The sequence below is a fragment of the Pongo abelii genome, chromosome 1 (genome assembly GCF_028885655.2).
Source record: "Pongo abelii isolate AG06213 chromosome 1, NHGRI_mPonAbe1-v2.0_pri, whole genome shotgun sequence".
Classification (NCBI taxonomy): Eukaryota; Metazoa; Chordata; class Mammalia; order Primates; family Hominidae; genus Pongo; species Pongo abelii.
This window is the reverse complement of record NC_071985.2, coordinates 187089437-187110108: the sequence shown is the minus strand read 5'-3', so window position 1 is coordinate 187110108 and position 20672 is coordinate 187089437. Positions and strand designations below refer to the sequence as shown.

Sequence of the window (20672 nt, the reverse complement as noted above, 5' to 3'; positions counted from 1 at the left end):
ACTGTTCCTTAAACTCCCACATCTCTGACTGAACCTGCTTAGACTTCATTCTGCAAACATGTATTGGGCGCCTGCTGTGTGCCTGGCTGGATTCAGTGCCAGGGTGGGGCGAAGGCGCTGAGGTCTCCGAGTGCTCTTTCAGGTCCAACTGCAGAATCGCCCAGCCCCACGCAATGCAGGGCCAGAGGTTGTGTGCGCAGCACTCGAATATATCCACAGACGGTGCTGCGCGGCTTTTCTGAGTGTTACGGCGCCCTCCTCCCGCCCCCGCGCCGCGCGGGCGGGGACCCACCGGTTTTGCTCCGCTTTAGCAGCGGCGAAGGGAGGACCCCCGGGAGTCGGTCCCCGGCGTCCGGTCGCCCAGCCCTTTTCGGGCTTGGGCCCGCATGGAGGGGACCGTGGAGTCCCAAACACCTGACCTGCGGGATGTGGAGGGTAAGGTTGGCAGGAAGACCCCTGAAGGGCTGCTTCGCGGGCTGCGAGGCGAGTGTGAGCTGGGAACCTCTGGCGCCCTGCTGCTCCCAGGGGCGCCTAGCACCGGCCACGACTTGGGGGACAAGATCATGGCGCTGAAGATGGAGCTGGTGAGTGCAGACTCCATGGGCCAAGGGGACGAGTCCCCAGTGTAGGGCCGGGAGGGACGAACTCATGCTCCCAGAGTTAAGCTGGAGAGGAGGTAGTTAAAACTCTCCACCTAACTGCTCAGAATCCCTCCCAGGTCAATCCGTAAACGCTGGGGTGGAGATGGAGTGACGTCCATTACTTGTGCCCCAAGAGTGAGTGGGGTGTTGATGGTCCTGAGGACTTGGGGTGGGAGCAGTGGGTTTTGGAAGTTATTCTTGCCAAATAATTGGGAGGAGAGAGATGAGGACTGGGAAGTACTGAGAACTCAACGCAGCACAAATTCCCCCCGCCTGTATGGGCCACCTATTCCCCGCCAGTCCCCGTTGTAAGGCAACCGGTTTTTTCTCCTTCTGCTAACCAGGAAAGGGTTTAAGTTCCTGTGAGGCCGCAGTGTTCAGCACAGAAAAGATGTGGGTAAAGGGGCCTATCTGCTGAAAACTACCTGGACCAGGGGCACTGAAAACCTCCGTTTCCTCTACATCCCCCAGCCCTACTTAAAATAATGGAAAGTTCCTAGACCCATAGCAGGGACAGAGAGTAGCAGCACCATTGGTGCTGATTCCCTCGCCTCAGACTCAGTCTCCTCCCAGCCAATCTCCCAGGTAAACTGGATATTTGGATCTCATCTGTACATTCTTGGGGAGAAGAGGAAACAGCAACCCTCCCCTTTCTCTATTGCTGCTGGTCTAGATTCAGAGCCAAAAGGGCAGCTGAGGCCCTGGCAGGTTCCCCAGGGCCCTGATTCCGGTGAAGTGGGTGATTTACACCTGCCACTACTTTGCAGCCAGTTCTGGGGAACTGAGGAATTGCCATCGGCTTCCTGGCTCACAACCAGGAGCCCACAGTGAGTACGTCAGCTAATAAGTCTTCCTGTGTGCCCAGCCTGTGCCAAGCTGGTCTGTGAAGGAGCAGGGGAAGGAAGTCATGGGGGCTCTGAGACCAGCCAGGGCTCTGATGCCTGAGCTGAGAGGCTGGGAAGAGAGTCTGGTGGGCAGAGCAGTCAGGAAAGGCCCCCTGGGAGAAGGACTTGAATGCCAAGTGTGCACTTGGCCTTGAAGGTTGGAGGTGAGTGCCCAATTCTCCAGAGCAAGGCTGTGACTGTACCCACCTAAGTGGGGGCTTGCCTTTGACTCACTGTACCAACTTTAGCTCAAGGCCTAGTAAGAGCCTATCTAGACTGTCTAGTTGCTTTGAAAACTAACTTTCATCCAGCGCATGTGCCAGGCAGCTTGCTGAGCACTTTACATGATGCTCTCTTCATCTCCACAGTAACCCTGTTAAGTAAGTGATATTTTATAGATGAAGAAACTGAGGCACAGGGTGGGCATGGTGGCTCACGCCTGTAATCCCAGCACTTTGGGAGGCCGAGGCAGGCAGATCGCTTGAGCCCAGGAGTTTGAAGACCAGCCTGGGCAACAAAGCAAGACTCTGTCTCTACAAAAAATACAAAAATTAGATGGGTGTTGTGATGTGTGCCTGTAGTCCTAGCTACTCTGGAGGCAGAGGCAGGAGGATCACTTGAGCCCAGGAAGAGGAGGTTGCAGTGAGCTGAAATCGCACCACTGCACTCCAGCCTGGGTGACAGAGCTCAGAGCTAGACCCTGTCTGAAAAAAAGAAAGGGAAGAAGGGAAGGAAGGGAGGAAGGGAGGGAGGGAGGAGAAAAGAAAAGAAAACAGAGGCACAGGGAGTTTAATAACTGCCTAACATCACGCAAAAAGCAGGGCCATGATTTGAACCCAGATCATCTGACTGCACTTTGCATCTTTACTTTGAGACCTGCTTTGTGCCAGATAGTCTAAACATTTTATGTCATTGAAATGAGAAAACTGGTCATCATTTCTCCCATCTTACAGATAAAACGTGCTTGCAGATTCTGAACTCACATAGGGAGTCAGTGGAAGAGCCACACCTAGTCCCTCTGGCTCTCTTTTCTGCCTTGGTGGAAACTATCTGTAAACTTTAAGGGGCTGCATGTAACTTTTGATTTTGTCTCTCTGTATTCTTGACCCAGCTTGCCTGGGCCTGAGGCTGCCTGAGAAAGGGCACAAGGGAGGGAGCCTTCTGGGGCCAGAAGGAGGAGAGATCCCCATCCTATTTTTTTCTCCCTCCTCAGGCCAGGATGTTATTAATATTAATCTCTTCCTGTACTCTGCCCTGCCTACTGGGTTGCACCCAGGAAGGACAAGGGGTGGGGCAAGGGGTTTCCCTTCGGACTACTGAAGGCAGGTCTGGTTCAAGCCCTCTAAGGACTGTCCTTCAACTGTTCCTCTCCCAGCTCTCCTTGCACAAAGGGGGAAGGCCTAACCTTGAGGCCAAGGTCAGTCCTGCCTCTAGGCCTCGTCCCTCCTGCTTTCTTCCTCTACCCTCCATTCAAAGGTTGAGTGAACAAGCCAGACTGGGATATGTGGGAATGGGAAACAGTGGCAACTTCTTCTTAGTTCTCCCACCCAAAGAACTGTTGCTATGACAACCCACCTCCACAGAGGCAGTTTGAGAAAAAGCTTTAGGCAAGGAAGAAGGCACGGGTTCAAGTCTTGGCTCTGCTTCTGAAACGTTTTGTGGTCTTGAGCAGCACTCTATCTCTCTCCTGGCCTCAGTTTTTCCTTGTCTTGGTGGAGGGGGTAGAGGGAGATGGAGACTGTGGAACCAGATGATAGTAACAACCTTTGTAGTAACAATATTCTGATAGTCCCCGCTCTGGGAGCTCGGACTGGGATTTCCAGGCTTTTACCCCAGGGCTGATTTGGATTGAGCAATGAGGAAACCATACAGGACCCCAGCGCTGGGCAGAGAGTCTGGTATGTAGATGTTAAGGAGAGGAGTAGGGAGCCTGACTCTCCTTGGAAGGAGAATTGGGTTTGGAGTCGCCTCTGAGGCTGCATCTGTCCTGAGCTGTTTATCCTATACTCTATTTTCTTCAAGATATGGTGTGAAAAGAGTGTTTCTTTTTCTGGCAAGAAAGCCTTGCTTTCTTCTATTCTGGGAGTGATGCTGTCACAGTCAGGGAATCCCACTGTCACAGGATTATAGAATCTGCTCTCAGATTTATTTCCGAGCAACGCAGTACAACCCAGACCCCTGAATCCTGGGAACCATCAAAGGGGTCAAGGATAGTAAAGGCAAGAGGATCACAGAACTGAATGTGACCTCCTTAGTGCTGGGCCGAGCACCAGAAATGGACTGGGCAGGATCTGCTCTCAGGGAGCTCATAGTCCGGTTAGCGAAGGAGGAGACAGAAGAACATTTCTAGTACAGGATGATAAGTGCTGATAGAACCCAGGAAGGGCCTCCTGGAAAAGTCTTGACGGTAGAGTGATGTGGTTGGGTTTGTGCTCCAGAAAGGTGGCTTCAAATTGGAAGGAGGCACAGGCTGTTTCCTCTGCTTGAAATGCTTCTCTCCACCTCTTTGTCTGGCTGAGTCCTTCTATTTTTTTTTTTTGACACAGGGTTTCACTCCCATCACCCAGGCTGGAGTGCGATGGCACAATGTTGGTTCACTGCAACCTCTGCCTTCCAAGCTCAAGCGGTTCTCCTGCCTCAGCTTCCTGAGTAGCTGGGACTATGGGCATGTGCCACCACATCTAGCTAACTTTTGTATTTTTAGTAGAGACGGGATTTTGCCCTCTTGGCCAGGCTGGTTTCGAAGTCCTGACCTCAAGTGATCTTCTGCCTCAGCCTCCCAAAGTGCTGGGATTACAGGGGTGAGCCACTGCGCCCATCCTATCTGAGTCCTTCTTAACCTCAAATTTTCAGCTCATGTCCCTTATCCTAGGAAGCATTTCCTGACCTGGTTAGGTTATGGCCCTCTAGGTATCTACAGTCCTCTGTATAGCAGTTGTTTCCCCTAGCGTTTGCCACACTGAACTTTTCTTTTTTTTTTTTTTTTTTTTTTTTGAGACGGAGTCTCGCTCTGTCATCCAGGCTGGAGTGCAGTGGCGTGATCTTGGCTCACTGCAAGCTCCACCTCCCAGGTTCAGCCCATTCTCCTGCCTCAGCCTCCTGAGTAGCTGGGACTACAGGCACCTGCAACCATACCCAGCTAATTTTTTGTATTTTTAGTAGAGACGGGGTTTCACCATGTTAGCCAGGATGGTCTCGATCTCCTGACCTCGTGATCTGCCCACCTCGGCCTCCCAAAGTGCTGGGATTACAGACATGAGCCACCGCACCCGGCCTGAACTTTTCATTTTTAAATTATTTATTTATTATCATTTTTTTTGACACGGAGTTTCATTCTTGGGGTCCAGGCTGGAGTGCAATGGCGTGATCTCGGCTCACTGCAACCTCCGCCTCCCGGGTTCAAGTGATTCTCCTGCCTCAGCCTCCTGAGTAGCTGGGATTACAGGCACCCGCCTAGTTAATTTTTGTATTTTTAGTAGAGATGGGGTTTCACCACGTTGGCCAGGCTGGTCTTGAACTCCTGACCTCAAGTGATCTGCCTGCTTCGGCCTCCCAAAGTGCTGGGATTACAGGTATGAGCCACCCCACCAGCCTTATTTTTTTTTTTAATAGAGACAGGGTCTTGCTATGTTGCCCAGGCCAGTCTCAAACTCCTGGCCTCAAGCAGTCCGTTTGTGTCAGCCTCCCAAAGTGCTGGGATTGCAGGCTGAGCCACAATGCCCAGCCAACCACACTGAATTTTAAGTGCTTGCTTCATTGTCTTATCTTACCCACTAGATTATGAACCCTCTGAAGGTAAGAAATGATGCCTTTTCTTTCTTCATCGAACATAGTGCCACACCTGTAAGAAACAATAAATATTGGTTCCATAACTGAATGGATTAATTCCATCTCGAGGAAGGGCAAGGAAGACTTCCTCGAGGAGGTGACATTTGAGCTGGGGCTTGAAGAATGAATAAAGTCAGTGGGAATTCCAGTTCAAGATACCAGATTGAGGGCCGGGCACGGTGGCTCATGCCTGTAATCCCAGCATTTTGGGAGGCCAAGGCAGGTGGATCACCTGAGGTCAGGAGTTCGAGACCAGCCTGACCAACATGGTGAAACCCCATCTCTACTAAAAATACAAAAATTAGCTGGACATGGTGGCGCACCTGTAATCCCAGCTACTTGGGAAGCTGAGGCAGGAAAATCGCTTGAACCCTGGAGGCGGAGGTTGAAATGAGCCAAGATTGCACCACTGCACTCCAGCCTGGATGACTGTGCAAAACTCTGTCTCAAAAAGAGAAAAATAAATAAATAAAATAAATAAAAGGCATGAAGCCGTTATGACAATGAGAATAAGAGACAAGGTAATAGGAACAAAATTTTGGAAGCTGAAATGCAGAAGGAAGAGTGGTAACTAACTCAGACCTAAAAAATGCTCAGTCCCAAGCCAGCAGTGGAGAAAGCTGAAAAGCAACACTTTTTTATTTTGGGGGGGATAGAGTTTTGCTCTTGTTGCCCAGGCTGGAGTGCAATGGCGCAATCTTGGCTCACCGCAACCTCCGCCTCCTAGATTCAAGCAATTCTCCTGCCTCAGCTTCCCAAGTAGCTGGGATTACAGGCATGTGACACCATGCCCAGCTAATTTTGTATTTTTCATAGAGATGGGGTTTCTCCATGTTGGTCAGGCTGGTCTCGAACTCCCGAACTTAGGTGATCCATCCGCCTCGGCCTCCCAAAGTGCTGGGATTACAGAGCCACCGCGCCCTGCCAAAGCAACACATTTTATGCTGCAAAAACCCTTAAAGGTTTTAGGGGTTGGAAGCACCAGGTATTTCTGGAACTGGGGGCACAAGTGGGGCTGAAAACAAAAGGGCTGATTGAATGTTTAACAGTCATATTCTAAGATCCCCTCCCTAACTGTGCAACCAGGTGCCAGCTAATTCTTTTTCTAGCAGAAGACTGGAGATGTAAGTTTTGTTGTTGTTGTTGTTTTCTTTTTTTTTTTTTTGAGATGGAGTCTTGCTCTGTTGCCCAGGCTAGAGTGCAGTGGCCCAATCTCAGCTCACTGCAGCCTCAGCCTCCCGAGTAGCTGGGATTACATGCACCCGCCACCACATAGCTAATTTTTGTATTTTTAGTAGAGACGGGGTTTTGCCATGTTGGCCAGGCTGGTCTTGAACTCCTGACCTCGGGTAATCCACTTGCCTCAGCCTCCCAAAGTGCTGGGATTACAGGCATGGGCCACCGTGCCTGGCTGTAGATGTAAATTTTGGAAAGAGGAAGGAAGGGAGGGATGGAAGGAGGCAGAAAGGAAGGAAAGGAGGGAGGGGAAAACAGCAGGACAAGTGTTTTCAGTATGAGGAGCTTTGTATAACGTATTTAGTTTGGTCATGGACTAGGACAGTTGTTTTCACTGTTCATATATTTGTCTCCAGGATGAAATAATTGAAGATAATCTCCTTTATCAAGTTAATAGTCTGTACAGTCTGTGATATCGCAGTTATTTATGTTCATCTCCCCTTATTGAGACTGCAAGCTTCTATTAAGCAGGAACAATTTCTCCATTATCTTTGTAATTATTAGCAAATCCATGTACCCGATAGTCATTTGTTTAATTGAATTAGAGTTGTAATATGCTTCCAAAAACACAAATAATTTCAGGTATAAAATTTTTTTCTATGCTTTTGCCATAGTGTTTAGAAAACCCTAAACTGTGTGTGTGTGTTTTTTAAATTTTTTCACCTAATACAACACAACAATAATCATTAATACGGAAGACCCCAAAATATATGAGGATTTCTTCCCACCAGCAAGCAAGCAATCAGTTCTGCAGCAGACACCAGCTGGGTGTCTACTAATTTAATTTCAACTCTGTCTACCTGGAGACAGTGTCACATCCCACAGGTTGAGGGCTCAGTCCCCAAGACTGTCCCCGTCTTCAGTAACTAGTCGTAAATCTGGGCCTCCTGACCTTCTGACCAACCAGCTTCAAATTGGGGTTCCTATGACCCCCTCCTTGGGTTTGATTGGTTTGCTGGTGTGGCTCACAGAACTCAGGGAAACACATTTACTGGTTTATTATAAGGATATTACAAAGGATATAGATGAAGAGATGCATGGGGCAAGGCATACGGGAAGGGGTGCGAAACTTCTGTGCTCTCCCTGGGTGCACCACCCTCCATCTGTTCAGCTACTTGGAAGCTCCCTGAATCCTGTCCTTGGGGACCTTTTTTTATTTTTTGAGACAAGGTCTGGTTCTGTTGCCCAGGCTGGAGTACAATGGTTTAATCACAGCTCACTGCAGCGTGTACTTCTCTGGCTCAAGCAATCCTCCCACTTCAGCCGCCTAAGTAGCTGGGACTACAGGTGTGCAATACCACACTCAGCTAATTTTTTTTTTTTTTTTTTGGTAGAGACAGGGTTTCCCTATGTTGCCCAGGCTGGTCTTGAACTCCTGGGATCAAGCGATCCTCCCACCTCAGTCCCCTAGAGTGTTGGGATTACAGGCTTAAGCCACTGTGCCTGGTCCTTTGGGCCTTTTAAAGAGACTTTATTGGTTGTCCACAATTGAAACATGGACAACCATATCAAAATGTTATTGGACAAAAAGGGTCTGATCAAAACCCAGCAAAGCCTGTCTGTTTAGATTCTTATTGGCCTCTCTCTGCGGCATTCCTTCCTCCAGGGTATGAGTCAGGACCCTCTCTGGAATGAGGGTCTTATGACCCACAATCAGATTAGAGTTCTACTCTGGGAAGGTGAGAGGAGAGCAGGAGAAGGTCAGAAAGAGACTCTGTTTCCTGAAGCCTACTTCTGAGTGCCCCAGCATTATAACAAAAACTGTAACAATGGCTATGGGACTTATGAGCCAAAAACTGGATGAAAACCTGCACACATACACACACACACACACACACACACACACACAGTAATATAACACATAGTAAATAAGTCGACCATAGTAATATGTAGAGCCAAATAGCCTACCATTTATTGATTTACAGTATTATACTTGTCAGATGGTATGATATGCATGTTAATATGTTCTTTTGATGTCTCATGACAAACCTTTACATAGTACCTCATATTATAATAAAGAAGGTTTAAAGAAATAAATTTTAATTTCATATGGCTCATTAATGGCAAAACTGGAACTCGAATCTAGGTCCATTTAATTCCAGTGTCTAATTTTCTCAATGTATAAATAAATATATATATATATATTTTTGAGACAGAGTCTTGCTCTGTTGCCCAAGCTGGAGTGCAGTGGTATGACCTTGGCTCACCACAACCTCTGCCTCCTTGGTTCAAGCAATTCTCCTGCCTCAGCCTCCTGAGTAGCTGGGATTACAGGCGTGCACCACAATGCCCGGCCAATTTTTGTATTTTTATTAGAGACAGGGTTTCACCATGTTGGCCAGGCTGGCCTCAAATTCCTGACCTCAGGTGATCTTCCCACCTCGACCTCCCAAAGTGCTGGGATTACAGGAGTGAGCTACCACGCCTGGCCTCAATGTACAAATATTAATACATGGTCTTACTCTGGTTTATCATAGATGTGAATAAAGCAGTTATTTCCTGAATAATTCAATAAACATTTTTCAAATAACAAAAAACATTTACTGTGTGTGTGTGACCTGCGGGATCTGACCTGTATATGTAAATACACATACACACATAATGACGTTTTGGTCAATGTCAGACCACGTATAACATATAAACATCCATGTAAATTTTTTTTTTTTTTTTTTGAGATGGAGTCTTGCTATGTCACCCAGGCTGGAGTGCAGTGGCGCGATCTCGGCTCACTGCAAGCTCCGCCTCCCGGGTTCATGCCATTCTCCTGCCTCAGCCTCCCCAGCAGCTGGGACTACAGGCGCACGCTGCCACACCCAGCTAATTTTTTTGTATTTTTAGCAGAGACAGGGTTTCACCGTGTTAGCCAGGATGGTCTCGATCTCCTGACCTCGTGATCTGCCCGCCTTGGTCTCCCAAAGTGCTGGGATTACAGGTGTGAGCCACCGCACGCGGCCAATTTTTTTTTTTTTTTTTGAGTCAGAGTCTCGCTCTGTCACCCAAGCTGTAGTACAGTGGCACCATCTCAGCTCACTGTAACCTCTGCCTCCCGGGTTCAAGTGATTCTCCTGCCTGAGCCTCCCGAGTAGCTGGGATTACAGGCAAGAGCCACCATGCTCGGCTAATTTTTTATTTTATTTTTTATTTATTTTTTTTTTTTTGACGGAGTCTCGCTCTGTCGCCCAGGCTGGAGTGCAGTGGCATGATCCCAGCTCACTGCAAGCTCCACCTCCTGAGTTCATGCCATTCTCTTGCCTTAGCCTCCTGAGTAGCTGGGACTACAGGCGCCCACCACCACGCCTGGCTAAAATTTTTTTTGTAATTTTTGGTAGAGACGGGGTTTCACCGTGTTAGCCAGGATGGTCTCGATCTCCTGACCTCTAGTGATCTGTCCTCCTCAGCTTCCCAAAGTGCTGGGATTACCATATAAACATTTTGATCAATTATAGACTACATATGTCAAATAAACATTTATCATGTGTGTATATATGCACATATATGTATAAATAAACATTTATTATGTGTATATAAGTGTGTACACACATACAAATATTTATATGATGTTTCGGTCAATGATGAACAGCATATACGATAGTGATTTCATAAGATTATAACGCAGCATATACACAAATATGATATATGGCACTTGATATTGGCATAGCAGATCAAGTAGGGATTGATATTCAGTAATTGTGCTGGGACATTTTGTTTTCCATATTTTAAAAAGTATGTAAATTTTTTAAAATGTCATCTAGTTTGTGCATTTACTCTCTCATATTTGCACAGCAGTAAGACCTCTTGCTGGTGCATTTCTCTAAGCATATCCCCATTGTTACGTGACGAATGACTTTATATATAGAGAATAGAACAGAAGGTCTCTAGATTAAAAGACACTGAGCATAGTTGAGGACAAGAGGGACTAAATAAAAATATACTAAATACGGCCAGGCACAATGGCTTATGCCTGTAATCACAGCACTTTGGGAGGCTGAGGTGAGGAGTTTGAGCCTGGGAGTTTGAGGCTACAGTGAGCTATGATCACGCCACTGCACTCCAGCCTGGACAACGTAGCGAGACTTTGTCTCTACAAAAACTTTAAAAAGTACTAAATATCATGAAATACCTCTCCAAGCCTTTACCCCTACTTGGCTCCTAAGATACTAGAAGCCTTGCTTACATTATACTCTCTAGAGTGGTATTGTATGGGGAATACGATTAACTCAAGAGAAAAAAAAAGATACAGACTTTAGACCTCCAATTAAACAGCCCAATCAGATCATCCTGTAGTGAGGCTCAGAGTTGGCAAGCTTCATACATACACGGTTTCTAGTCATTGTAGAGATCCACTCTGAAGGGTGAGCAGCAGTTAAAGATCATAGACATCTGACCCTCTATATAGACCTAAATAAATAGGAAAAAGCAACTTGAGGCCGGGCATGGTGGCTCAGGCCTGTAATCCCAATACTTTGGAAGGCCGAGGCGGGATGATCACTTGAGGTCAGGAATTTGAGACCAGCCTGGCCAACATGATGAAACCCCATCCCTACTGAAAATACAAAAATTAGCTGGTCGTGGTAGCGGGCACCTGTAATCCCAGCTATTCAGGAGGTTGAGGCATGAGAATCGCTTGAACCCAAGAGGTAGAGGTTGCAGTGAGCCGAGATCGTGCCACTGCACTCCAGTCTGGGTGACAGAATGAGACTCTGTCTCAAAAGGAAAAAAAAAGGAAAAGCAAAAGCAACTTAAATGAAATGGAGATAATACAGAGAGATACGAACTTATAAAAATCATTAAGCATATGCATATCCTTAAAGAGATAAAAGATAATATTGTAGCCATGAACAAAAACAAGAAGGTGTAAAAAGGTAAACATTCAGAGAACTAGAAACAACACTTGGAAATAAACACATCATGGGGGGGAAAAGAAAAAAGAAAAACCGAAGAGTTGATAATAGGCCAGGTGTGGTGGCTCATGCCTGTAATCCCAGCACTTGGGAGGCCGAGGCAGCAGATCACCTTAGGTCAGGAGTTCGATAGCGGCCTGACCAACATGGTGAAACCCCATCTCTACTAAAAATACAAAAATCAGCCAGATGTAGTGGCAGACACCTGTAATTCCAGTTACTTGGGAGCCTGAGTAATGAGAATCACTTGAACCCGAGAGGCAGAGGCTGCAGTGAGCCAAGATGTGCGCCATTGCACTCCAGCCTGGGGGACAAGAGTGAGACTCCATCTCAAAAAAAAAAAAAAAAAAGAGGAGTTGATAAAGTTGAAATATTTCAGAAACTAGAGCAAGTATAGAAATAGATGTGGTTGGGTGCTGTGGCTCACACCTGTAATCCCAGCACTTTGAGAGGCCAAGGCAGGTGGATCACGAGGTCAGGAGATTGAGACCATCTTGGCTCATATGGTGAAACCCTGTCTGTACTAAAAATACAAAAAATTAGCCGGGTGTGGTGGTGGACACCTGTAGTCCCAGCTGCTTGGGAGGCTGAGGCAGGAGAATGGCGTGAACCCAGGAGGTGGAGCTTGCAGTGAGCCAAGATCGCACCACTGCACTCTAGCCTGGGCGACAGAACGAAACTGTCTCAAAAAAAAAAAAAAAAAAAAAAAAAAGAAAGAGATGCAAGAGTGAAAAACAAAAACATAGAGGATCAGTTCAGGACACCCTCTGTCCAAGTAATAGGATTCCCAGAAAGAACAGAAAAATACTGGAGGATAATCATCAAAGAAATAATTTTTAAAAATCTCCCAGAACTGAAGAACGTCAGTTTCCAGATTGAAAAGGCCCATCAAGTGGCTAACTCAATAGATGAAAATAACCCACACCATGGCAAATTGCTGTAAAAACAGAACACTGGGAACAAAGAGAAGATCCTAAAAGCTTCCAGCAAGAATGGGAAAAGGATCACATGCAAAGGATCAGGGATCGGAACGGCATTAGATTTTTAAAGGCTAACACTGAAAATTAAAAGACATGGAGGCTGGGTGCCATAGCACATGCCTATAATCCCAACACTCTGGGAGGCCAAGATGGGCAGATCCCTTGAGCTCAGGAGTTTGAGACCAGCCTGGGCAACATAGTGAGACCCCATCTACAAAAAAAATTTAAAAATTAGCCAGGTGTAGGTACATGCCTGTAGTCCAGCTACTCAGGAGGCTGAGGCAGGAGGGTTGCTTGAGCCCAGGGGATCAAGGCTGTAGTCAGCCATGATTGTGCCACCACTGCACTCCAGCCTGGGCTATAGAGTAAGACCCTGTCTCAAAAATAAAATAAGACAATGGAACAATGCCTTAACCCCTGAGGAAGAATTATTTTCAACCTGGAATTCTATATCCAGCCAAACTATCAACAGTGTGAGGAAAGATTAATAACTTTTTAAAAATAATTTCAACTTTTATTTTATCTTTTTGTGTGTGTGTGTGTGTGTGTGTGTGTGTGTGTGACGGAGTCTTGCTGTTGCCCAGGCTGGAGTGCAGTGGCGCGATCTCGGCTCACTGCAGGCTCCGCCCCCCGGGGTTCATGACATTCTTCTGCCTTAGCCTTCCGAGTAGCTGGGACTACAGACGCCCACCACCTCGCCCAGCTAATTTTTTGTATTTTTAGTAAAGACAGAGTTTCACCATATTAGCCAGGATGGTCTCGATCTCCTGACCTCATGATCCGCCCGCCTCAGCCTCCCAAAGTGCTGGGATTACAGGCTTGAGCCACCATGCCCGGCCCTATTTTATCTTATTTGAGAGAAATCTCATTCTGTCAGCCAGGCTGGGTGCAGTGGCACCATCATGGATCACTGCAGCCTTGACCCCCCAGGCTCAAGCCATCCTCTCACCTCCGCCTCCCGAGGAGCTGGGTCTACAGGCACGTACCACCACACCTGACTAATTTTTAAATTTTTTGTAGAGACAGTGTCTCACTCTGTTACCTAGGCTGGTCTCAAACTCCTAGACTCAAGTGATCCTCTTCTCTTGGCCTCCCCAAGTGCTGGAATTACAGGCAAGAGCCACCATGCCCAGCCCAACTTTTATTTTAGATTCGGAGGGGGGTACCTGCGCAGGTTTGTTACATGGGTATATCACATGATGCTGAGATTTGGGATACTGTTGAACCCATCACCCAGGAAGTGAGCATAGTATCCAACAATTAATTTTTCAATCCTTGCCCCCACCTCTCTCCCTCCTCCAATAGTCCCCAGTGTCTATCATTACCATCTTTATGTTCATATACCCAATGTTTAGCTCCCATTTATAAGTTAGAACATGCAGTATTTGGTTTTCTGCTCTTGCATTAATTCACTTACGATTATAGCCTCCAGTTGCATACATGTTGCTGCAAAGGACATGATTTCATTATTTCTTATGGATGTGTAATAACATTTTAAAACATGCAAAGCTTCAATAAATTTACCTCTTATGCCAACTTTCTCAGGATGCTACTAGAGGGAGAGAACCATTCACCCAAATGAAGGAGTAAATGAAAAAAAAAGAAGATATGGAATCTAAGAAACAAGGGATCCAGCTAAGGAAAGAGGCAAAGGAATTACCAAGATGATAATGAAGGGAGATCCCTGGAGGGCAATTGTGCAGCAAGGACAGATAGAAGCAGAGCAGAGGGCTACTTAAGAGATGCCTCTCAGAAGATGGAATAGATAGAACATGTCACGCATTCAAAAGCCTGGAGAGGGAAATTCAGAGAATTGAGAGAGTGTTTGAGGTTGACTTACTGATAACTACATAGCAAACTAGGCAATATAATAATAATAATAATAATTCTAAGGATAAAATGTTGTAAGAAATAAAAAGTAACTATAGTAAACTACATGGCTTAGCTGTGAAGAGCGTTTCCAAATCCTAATAAACACTGAGTAATTTTATTGCCTATTAGGAGGATGGAAGATGGGAAGGGTATCTGTATGGCAGGGGAATGGGGAGTGGGATGAAAGTTAAATCCTGGCTGGGCGTGGTGGTCCACGCCTTGTAATCCCGGCACTTTGGAAGACTAAGGTGGGCAGATTATTTGAGGTCAGGAGTTTGAGACCAGCCTGGCTAACCTGGTGACGCCCTGTCTCTACTAAAAATACAAAAATTAGTCAGGCCTGGTAGGTCATACCTGTAATCCCAGCTACTCAGCAGGCTGAGGCAAGAGAATTGCTTGAACCCTGGAGGTGGAGGTTGCAGTGAGCTAAGATCGCGCCATTGCACTCCAGCCTGGGCAACAAGAGAGAAACTCTGTCTCAAAAAAGAAAAAAAAAGAAAGTTAAATCCTTAATCTTATATAGTGTGGGAAATCAATAGAAAATGCCTAATATTTAAATACCAAGAAATAGCAATATAAATATGGAGATTAGGAGGTAAATACCAAAATAAACAGCTAAATAAATAATAATAGTTGTTTCTGGGAAGTAGGACCAGGATGGGAGAACTGTTCACGTTCATAATCTTGTGGAACTGTTTGCCTCTTTAATCTCTGTACATCTGTTACTTTGATTAGAAATAAAACTGGGCTGGGTGTGGTGGCTCACACCTGTAATCCCATCACTTTGAGATACCGAGGTGGAAGAATTGCTTTGAGCCTAGGAGTTTGAGACCAACCTGGGCAACAAGGTGAGACCTTGTCTCTACAAAAAATAAAATTAGCCAGGTGTGGTGCACGCCTGTGGTCTCAGCTCCTTGGGAGGCTGAGGTGGGAGAATTGCTTGAGACCAGGAGATGGAGGCTGTAGTGAGCCATGACTGTGCCACTGCACTCTAGCCTGAGTGACAGAACAAGACCCTGTCTCAAAAAATAATAATAAAAGTAAAACTAAATAAAACTAGTTTTATAAAGTCATTTGTGGCAGCACCTTGGGTTCACAGAGCAGAATGCTAGAGGCGAAGCTATAGAGATGGGCGAGAGCCACATGTTACAGGCTTTTGAATGCCAGCTGCTAAAATGTTTAGATTTCATTCTCTACGAGGAGGGCAGAGTTCCCTGCTATTGTAGATGTTCGGATTCCGCACTCTCTAAGAGCAGTGCAATGCCCATAAAGGCTCTTGAGCAGGGAGAGACAGGTTCAGACTTGTGCTTAGGGAAGGTAACAGTGCATCTGAGCTGGAATGGACGCTTGAGATTACCCTGTAAGTCAAATTTACTTCCAGTACAGACAGGTAGACTGGTGTGTACAGGGGTGAAGCCCTGAATGCCCAGCCAGTGGGATTCTGATCCTTCTAAGCTCTGGCCAATACTTTCCCCTCTTGGCGGCTGCTACCAATGCCCTGAAGAGACCAGGGAACCAGGTTAGCTCTCTTTATCCCCCAGCTCCTGCCTCCTTTTGGCCCAATCTACTTCCTGATTAACACCCTATCTTGCTATTCTTTGTTTCTATGTCTTTCTGGTGAATATGGGCAGGCTCAGTAGTCAGTACCCTGTGGCTGGGCATGGTGGCTCATGCCTGTAATCCCAGCACTTTGGGAGGCTGAGGTGGGTGGATCACCTAAGGTCAAGAGTTTGAGACCAGCCTGGCCAACATGGTGAAACCCGTCTCTACTAAAAATACAAAATTAGCTGGGTGTGGTGGTGCATGCCTGTAATCCCAGCTGATTGGGAGACTGAGGCAGGAGAATCGCTTGAACCCAGGAGGCGGGGAGGTTGCAGTGAGCCGAGATTGCGCCATTGCACTCCATCCTGAACAACAAGAGCGAAACTCCATCTCAAAAAAAAAAAAAAAAAGAAGTACCCTAAATATGAAGTTCAAAGCTTAGTAGGATTGGATTTTAATACTTAACATTTACTGAGACCTTCCTCTGTGCTAGGCACTGTGCTGAGTACTTAATAGACAGCATTTCAGAATCCTCACAGCTACCTTGTGAGGTAAGTGATTTAATCCTGTTTTGCAAACAAAGAGACTGAGGCTCAAAGAAGATACGTCTAATCAGTGGTAGAGCTGAAATGTTAGGCAGCAGTCTGTCTGCTTCTGAAGCCTACACTGCAAGCCGTTATAATTCCATCCATCTTAAAGTGAAACATGGTTGGCTGAACCACCAGGTAGTGGCCTGTGGAAACGCTGGGGAAACCCACGCCCCAGAACTGGGACTAATTCCTTCTCCCACTCCCCCAGGCTTACCTGCGAGCCATCGATGTGAAGATCCTGCAGCAGCTGGTGACCTTGAATGAGGGCATCGAGGCAGTGCGCTGGCTGTTGGAGGAGCGGGGGACGTTGACCAGTCATTGCAGCAGCCTCACCAGCAGTCAATATAGCCTGACAGGCGGGAGCCCAGGCCGCTCAAGGCGAGGCAGCTGGGACAGCCTGCCAGACACCAGCACCACCGACCAGCTGGACAGTGTCTCTATTGGCAGCTTCCTGGATGCAGTGGCCCCCAGCGAGCTGGATGAACAGGGCCCACCTGGGGCTCCACGTCCCGAGATGGACTGGGCAAAAGTTATAGCTGGTGGAGAGAAGGCCAGGACTGAGATGGATGTGGCAACCACCAGACTAGGGAGCTTGAGAGCTGTGTGGAAGCCCCCAGGGGAGAGGCTTCAAGGTGGACCACCTGAATCACCAGAGGATGAGAGTGCCAAGCTGGGCTTCGAGGCCCACTGGTTCTGGGAGCAGTGCCAGGATGATGTGACCTTCTTGTAACAACTATTCCACCCTTTTGTAATCCTGTGGCTCTTTTATCCATTAGCTGTGGTCTCCCCCAAAATTGATTCTCCCTCAGTCTGAGACTAGGAAGAGGCTGCACTGAAATCAGTTACCATGGAAACCTGGCTCATCATTTCTCTAGTCCCTAGGGAGTCTCTCTCTTTATCCCTCAATTATTGGGTCCCTAGAGCTAGCTTGCTCTTTCTTTCTTTCTTTCTTTCTTTTTTTTTTTTTGAGACAGGGTCTTATGCTGTTACCCAAGCTAGAGAGCAGTGGCATGATCACAGCTCACTGCAGCCTTGACCTCCTGGGCTCAAGCGATCCTCCTATTTCAGCCTCCCCCATAGTTAGGACCACAGGCATGCACCACCATGCCCGGCTTATTTTTTAATTTTTTTTTTTTTTGTAGAGATAGGGTTTCCCTATGTTGCCCAGGCTGGTCTCAAACTCCTGGGCTCAAGGGATCCTCCCACCTCAGCCTCCCAAAGTGCTGGGATTATGCCCAGCCCCTAGAGATATTTCTATAGAGATATTGACTCTAAAGGATTGACCTATGGCTTTTGGTGTTTAGTATCTCTCACTACTCCCCCCAGCTAAGTAAGGATTTAAGGAATTTAGGACTCCCTGGAGTTAACAGATGAAGAGATGGGGGCATAATTACTTCACCCAAGTCTAGAAGCCTTGGCCCCTCTCTTGGCCAAGATGGAGGATTGAGGAGGGACATGGACCTTCAGGACTAACCCTCTATGGATTGGCCCTCCCAGAAGTGTTTGGGCTGGTAGACCCACCCCTTCCTACCTGCTGAGTGATGTCATTTCCTGCCAGGATGGGTAGCCCTTTGTACGGGTCCTTGGATGGTGGTAGGTCATATAGGGGTATCTGAGCCCCTGCTGCTAAGTGAGATCACATTATTTATCATCCATACCATTACTTCTTGTGAACAGGAACATGTCACCCCTCCTGGCAGGAAAGTTTCTCATTGTCAGATATTTGTGCTTCTTTTCAGAAGGTTCTCACTTTTTAAATAGAGTGTTCTCATTTTATCCTAGCGGATCTCACTTCCTTTGTGGCTCCATCCCTGCATCCCTGTCTGGGCCAGCACTCCTGACTGCTTTTAGGGAGAGAAGCTTTCAGGGGCCTCCATTTATTCCTCTCAAGTCTGTTTGGCTTGCCCTGCCATGGTCCCCTGTCTTACCCTGTCCCTGTGTTGCCCCTATTCCTGTATTCCATTTTTTTGTTTTGTTTTGTTGTTTTTTTTTTGAGATAGGGTGACAGGGTCTCCCTCTGTTGCCCAGGCTGGAGTGCAGTAGTGCTCACTGCAGGCTCGACCTCCTGGACTCAAATGATCCTCCTTCCTCAGCCTCCCAAGGAGCTAAGACTACAGGCATGCATCACCATGCCTGGCTAATTTTTGTATTTTTTTCCAGAGACAGGGTTTCACCATGTTGCCTAGGGTGCACTTGAACTCCTGGGCTCAAGCAGTCCTTCTGCCTCAGCCTCTTACAGTACTGAGATTACAGGCATGAGCTGCTGTGTCTGGCCCTACTCCTGTATTCTGACTCCATATCTCCCTTCCGGGAGGTTCAGCTTCTGTGTGTCCATGCCTTTTCAGTTTCTCCAGGCCTTTTATATGCAGATGAGTCCTGGCCTCCTCTGTCCTTTGTTGATGGGAGCCAGGGAGAGAGAAGCTCAAGGTCTCAGAGCTTTGGGGGTGTACCAGAATCTTGGATAGGGGAGGTGTCATCTTTTCTGACTTGGTGACTGCCCTTCCCCCACCCTGTCCCCAGCCTTCCACCATTTGGTCACAAGGATGCCTGCCTGAGGTCGGGACACAAGGAATCTCCTTGTCTGGGCTGCAGCGTGGGGGTGTGGCAGGGAAAGACAGAAGCTCTTTGGTCCCTGGGCCCTGTCCTGAAAAGGGAGAGGGAGCAAGGGAAAGGCCTGTTTATTTCCTCCCTTAGAGCAAGCCCTGACTCCTGGAACCTGAGGAGGGAGCAGAGCCTGGGTCTCTGAGCCTGGGTCCCAGAGCCCTGCCGAATTACAAATTATATCCCAGAAGGAATTCAGGGAAGCTGCCAACCTGGGGCTCAGAGGGGACGGTCCCAGAGAGGGGGACAAGAGCTGTGCCTGGTGTCAGAGAATGAATTCTTAGAGATTAACCGTTTGAACTCTGGGTAACGGCTCCATATGTTAGTCCCTGCCTTTCCTGGGCCTTGAAACTGGGATACTAGAGGGAAAAAGATGGAAAAGGGTGTCAGATGACTTTGGCTGTTCACTGCGTCCTCCTGCAAAAGAGGCGTCCTCCTCAAATCCTGGAATAACTCGTGCCGTTTCTCTATTTTGTATTCTGTGTTGGGGAAGGGAAGGAAGCCAAACTGATCATCTCTGCTTCCCTAAATTCCTCAAGTCTCGTTTTGAAACTCCCACCCCTGTCCTTCTGGAGCAATATTCAGTCCATGGCTTGTCCCTAAACACCCTCTCTTCCCCTCCCACCCCCTCAAATGATTGAAATCTCCAAAGTATATTCTCAGCTTCTTCCACTGCTCACAAGACCTCTCCATACCACTCCTATGGTCTTGGGACTCCTGACTTCCCCTCAGACTGGGAATTTGAATCTCCTATTCCAGTCCCTACTCTGTAGTCATTTTGTAGTGTGCCCTTGGTTAATTACCCTTCCTGTTTTTTGTTTGTTTGTTTTGTTTTGTTTTGTTTTTGAGATGGAGTCTCGCTCTGTCATCCAGGCTGGAGTGCAGTGATGCGATCTCGGCTCACTGCAACCTCTGCCTTCCAGGTTCAAGCGATTCTCCTGTCTCAGCCTCCTAAATGGCTGGTATTACAGACGTGCACCACCATGCCTGGCTAATTTTTGTATTTTTAGTAGAGACGAGGTTTTGCCATGTTGACCAGGTTGGTCTTGAACTCCTGACCTCAAGTGATCCGCCTGTCTCAGCCTTCCAAAGTGCTGGGATTACAGGCGTGAGCCACCTGCCTGGCCTGTTGTTTTATTTTTAAGACAGGGTCTCACTCTGTCGCCCAGGCGGTAGCGCAGTGGTGCGATCTCGGGTCACTGCAGCCTCCACCTACTGGGCTGAAGTGATCCTCCTCAGCCTCCTAAGTAGCTGCGACTACAGGCACGCATCACCATGCCCGGGTTACTTTTTGTATTTTTTATAGAGACAGGGTTTTGTCATGTTGCCTAGGCTGCTCTCAAACTCCTGGGCTCAAACAATCCTCCCACTTCAGCATCCCAAAGTGCTGGGATTACAGGCCTGAGCCACCATGCCCAGCCTTTATTTCTTTTTTTTTTCTCTTCAGCAACATTGTTCATGGAATTACACCCTTCTTAGAAGCCACTGTATAGTATTCCTATTTGAGGTTCACTTGTTCAGGCTACACACTTATGAGCTGAAGAGGTTGCCCGCCCTCTTGTGGCCATTATGCACCACTGCTGCAGTTGCTGTGTGG

At 47.4% G+C, this 20672-nt stretch overlaps 1 protein-coding gene across 1 annotated transcript; it reads left to right on the top strand.

Moving 5' to 3' along the window:
- Positions 1-221: 221 nt before the first annotated feature.
- Positions 222-19525, top strand: LURAP1 (leucine rich adaptor protein 1). Its single transcript, XM_002810885.5, has 2 exons — positions 222-584; positions 16683-19525. The coding sequence occupies exons 1-2, from the start codon at positions 387-389 to the stop codon at positions 17202-17204; spliced, it is 720 nt and encodes a 239-aa protein (XP_002810931.1). The 5' UTR covers positions 222-386; the 3' UTR covers positions 17205-19525.
- The last annotated feature ends 1147 nt before the right edge of the window (positions 19526-20672 follow it).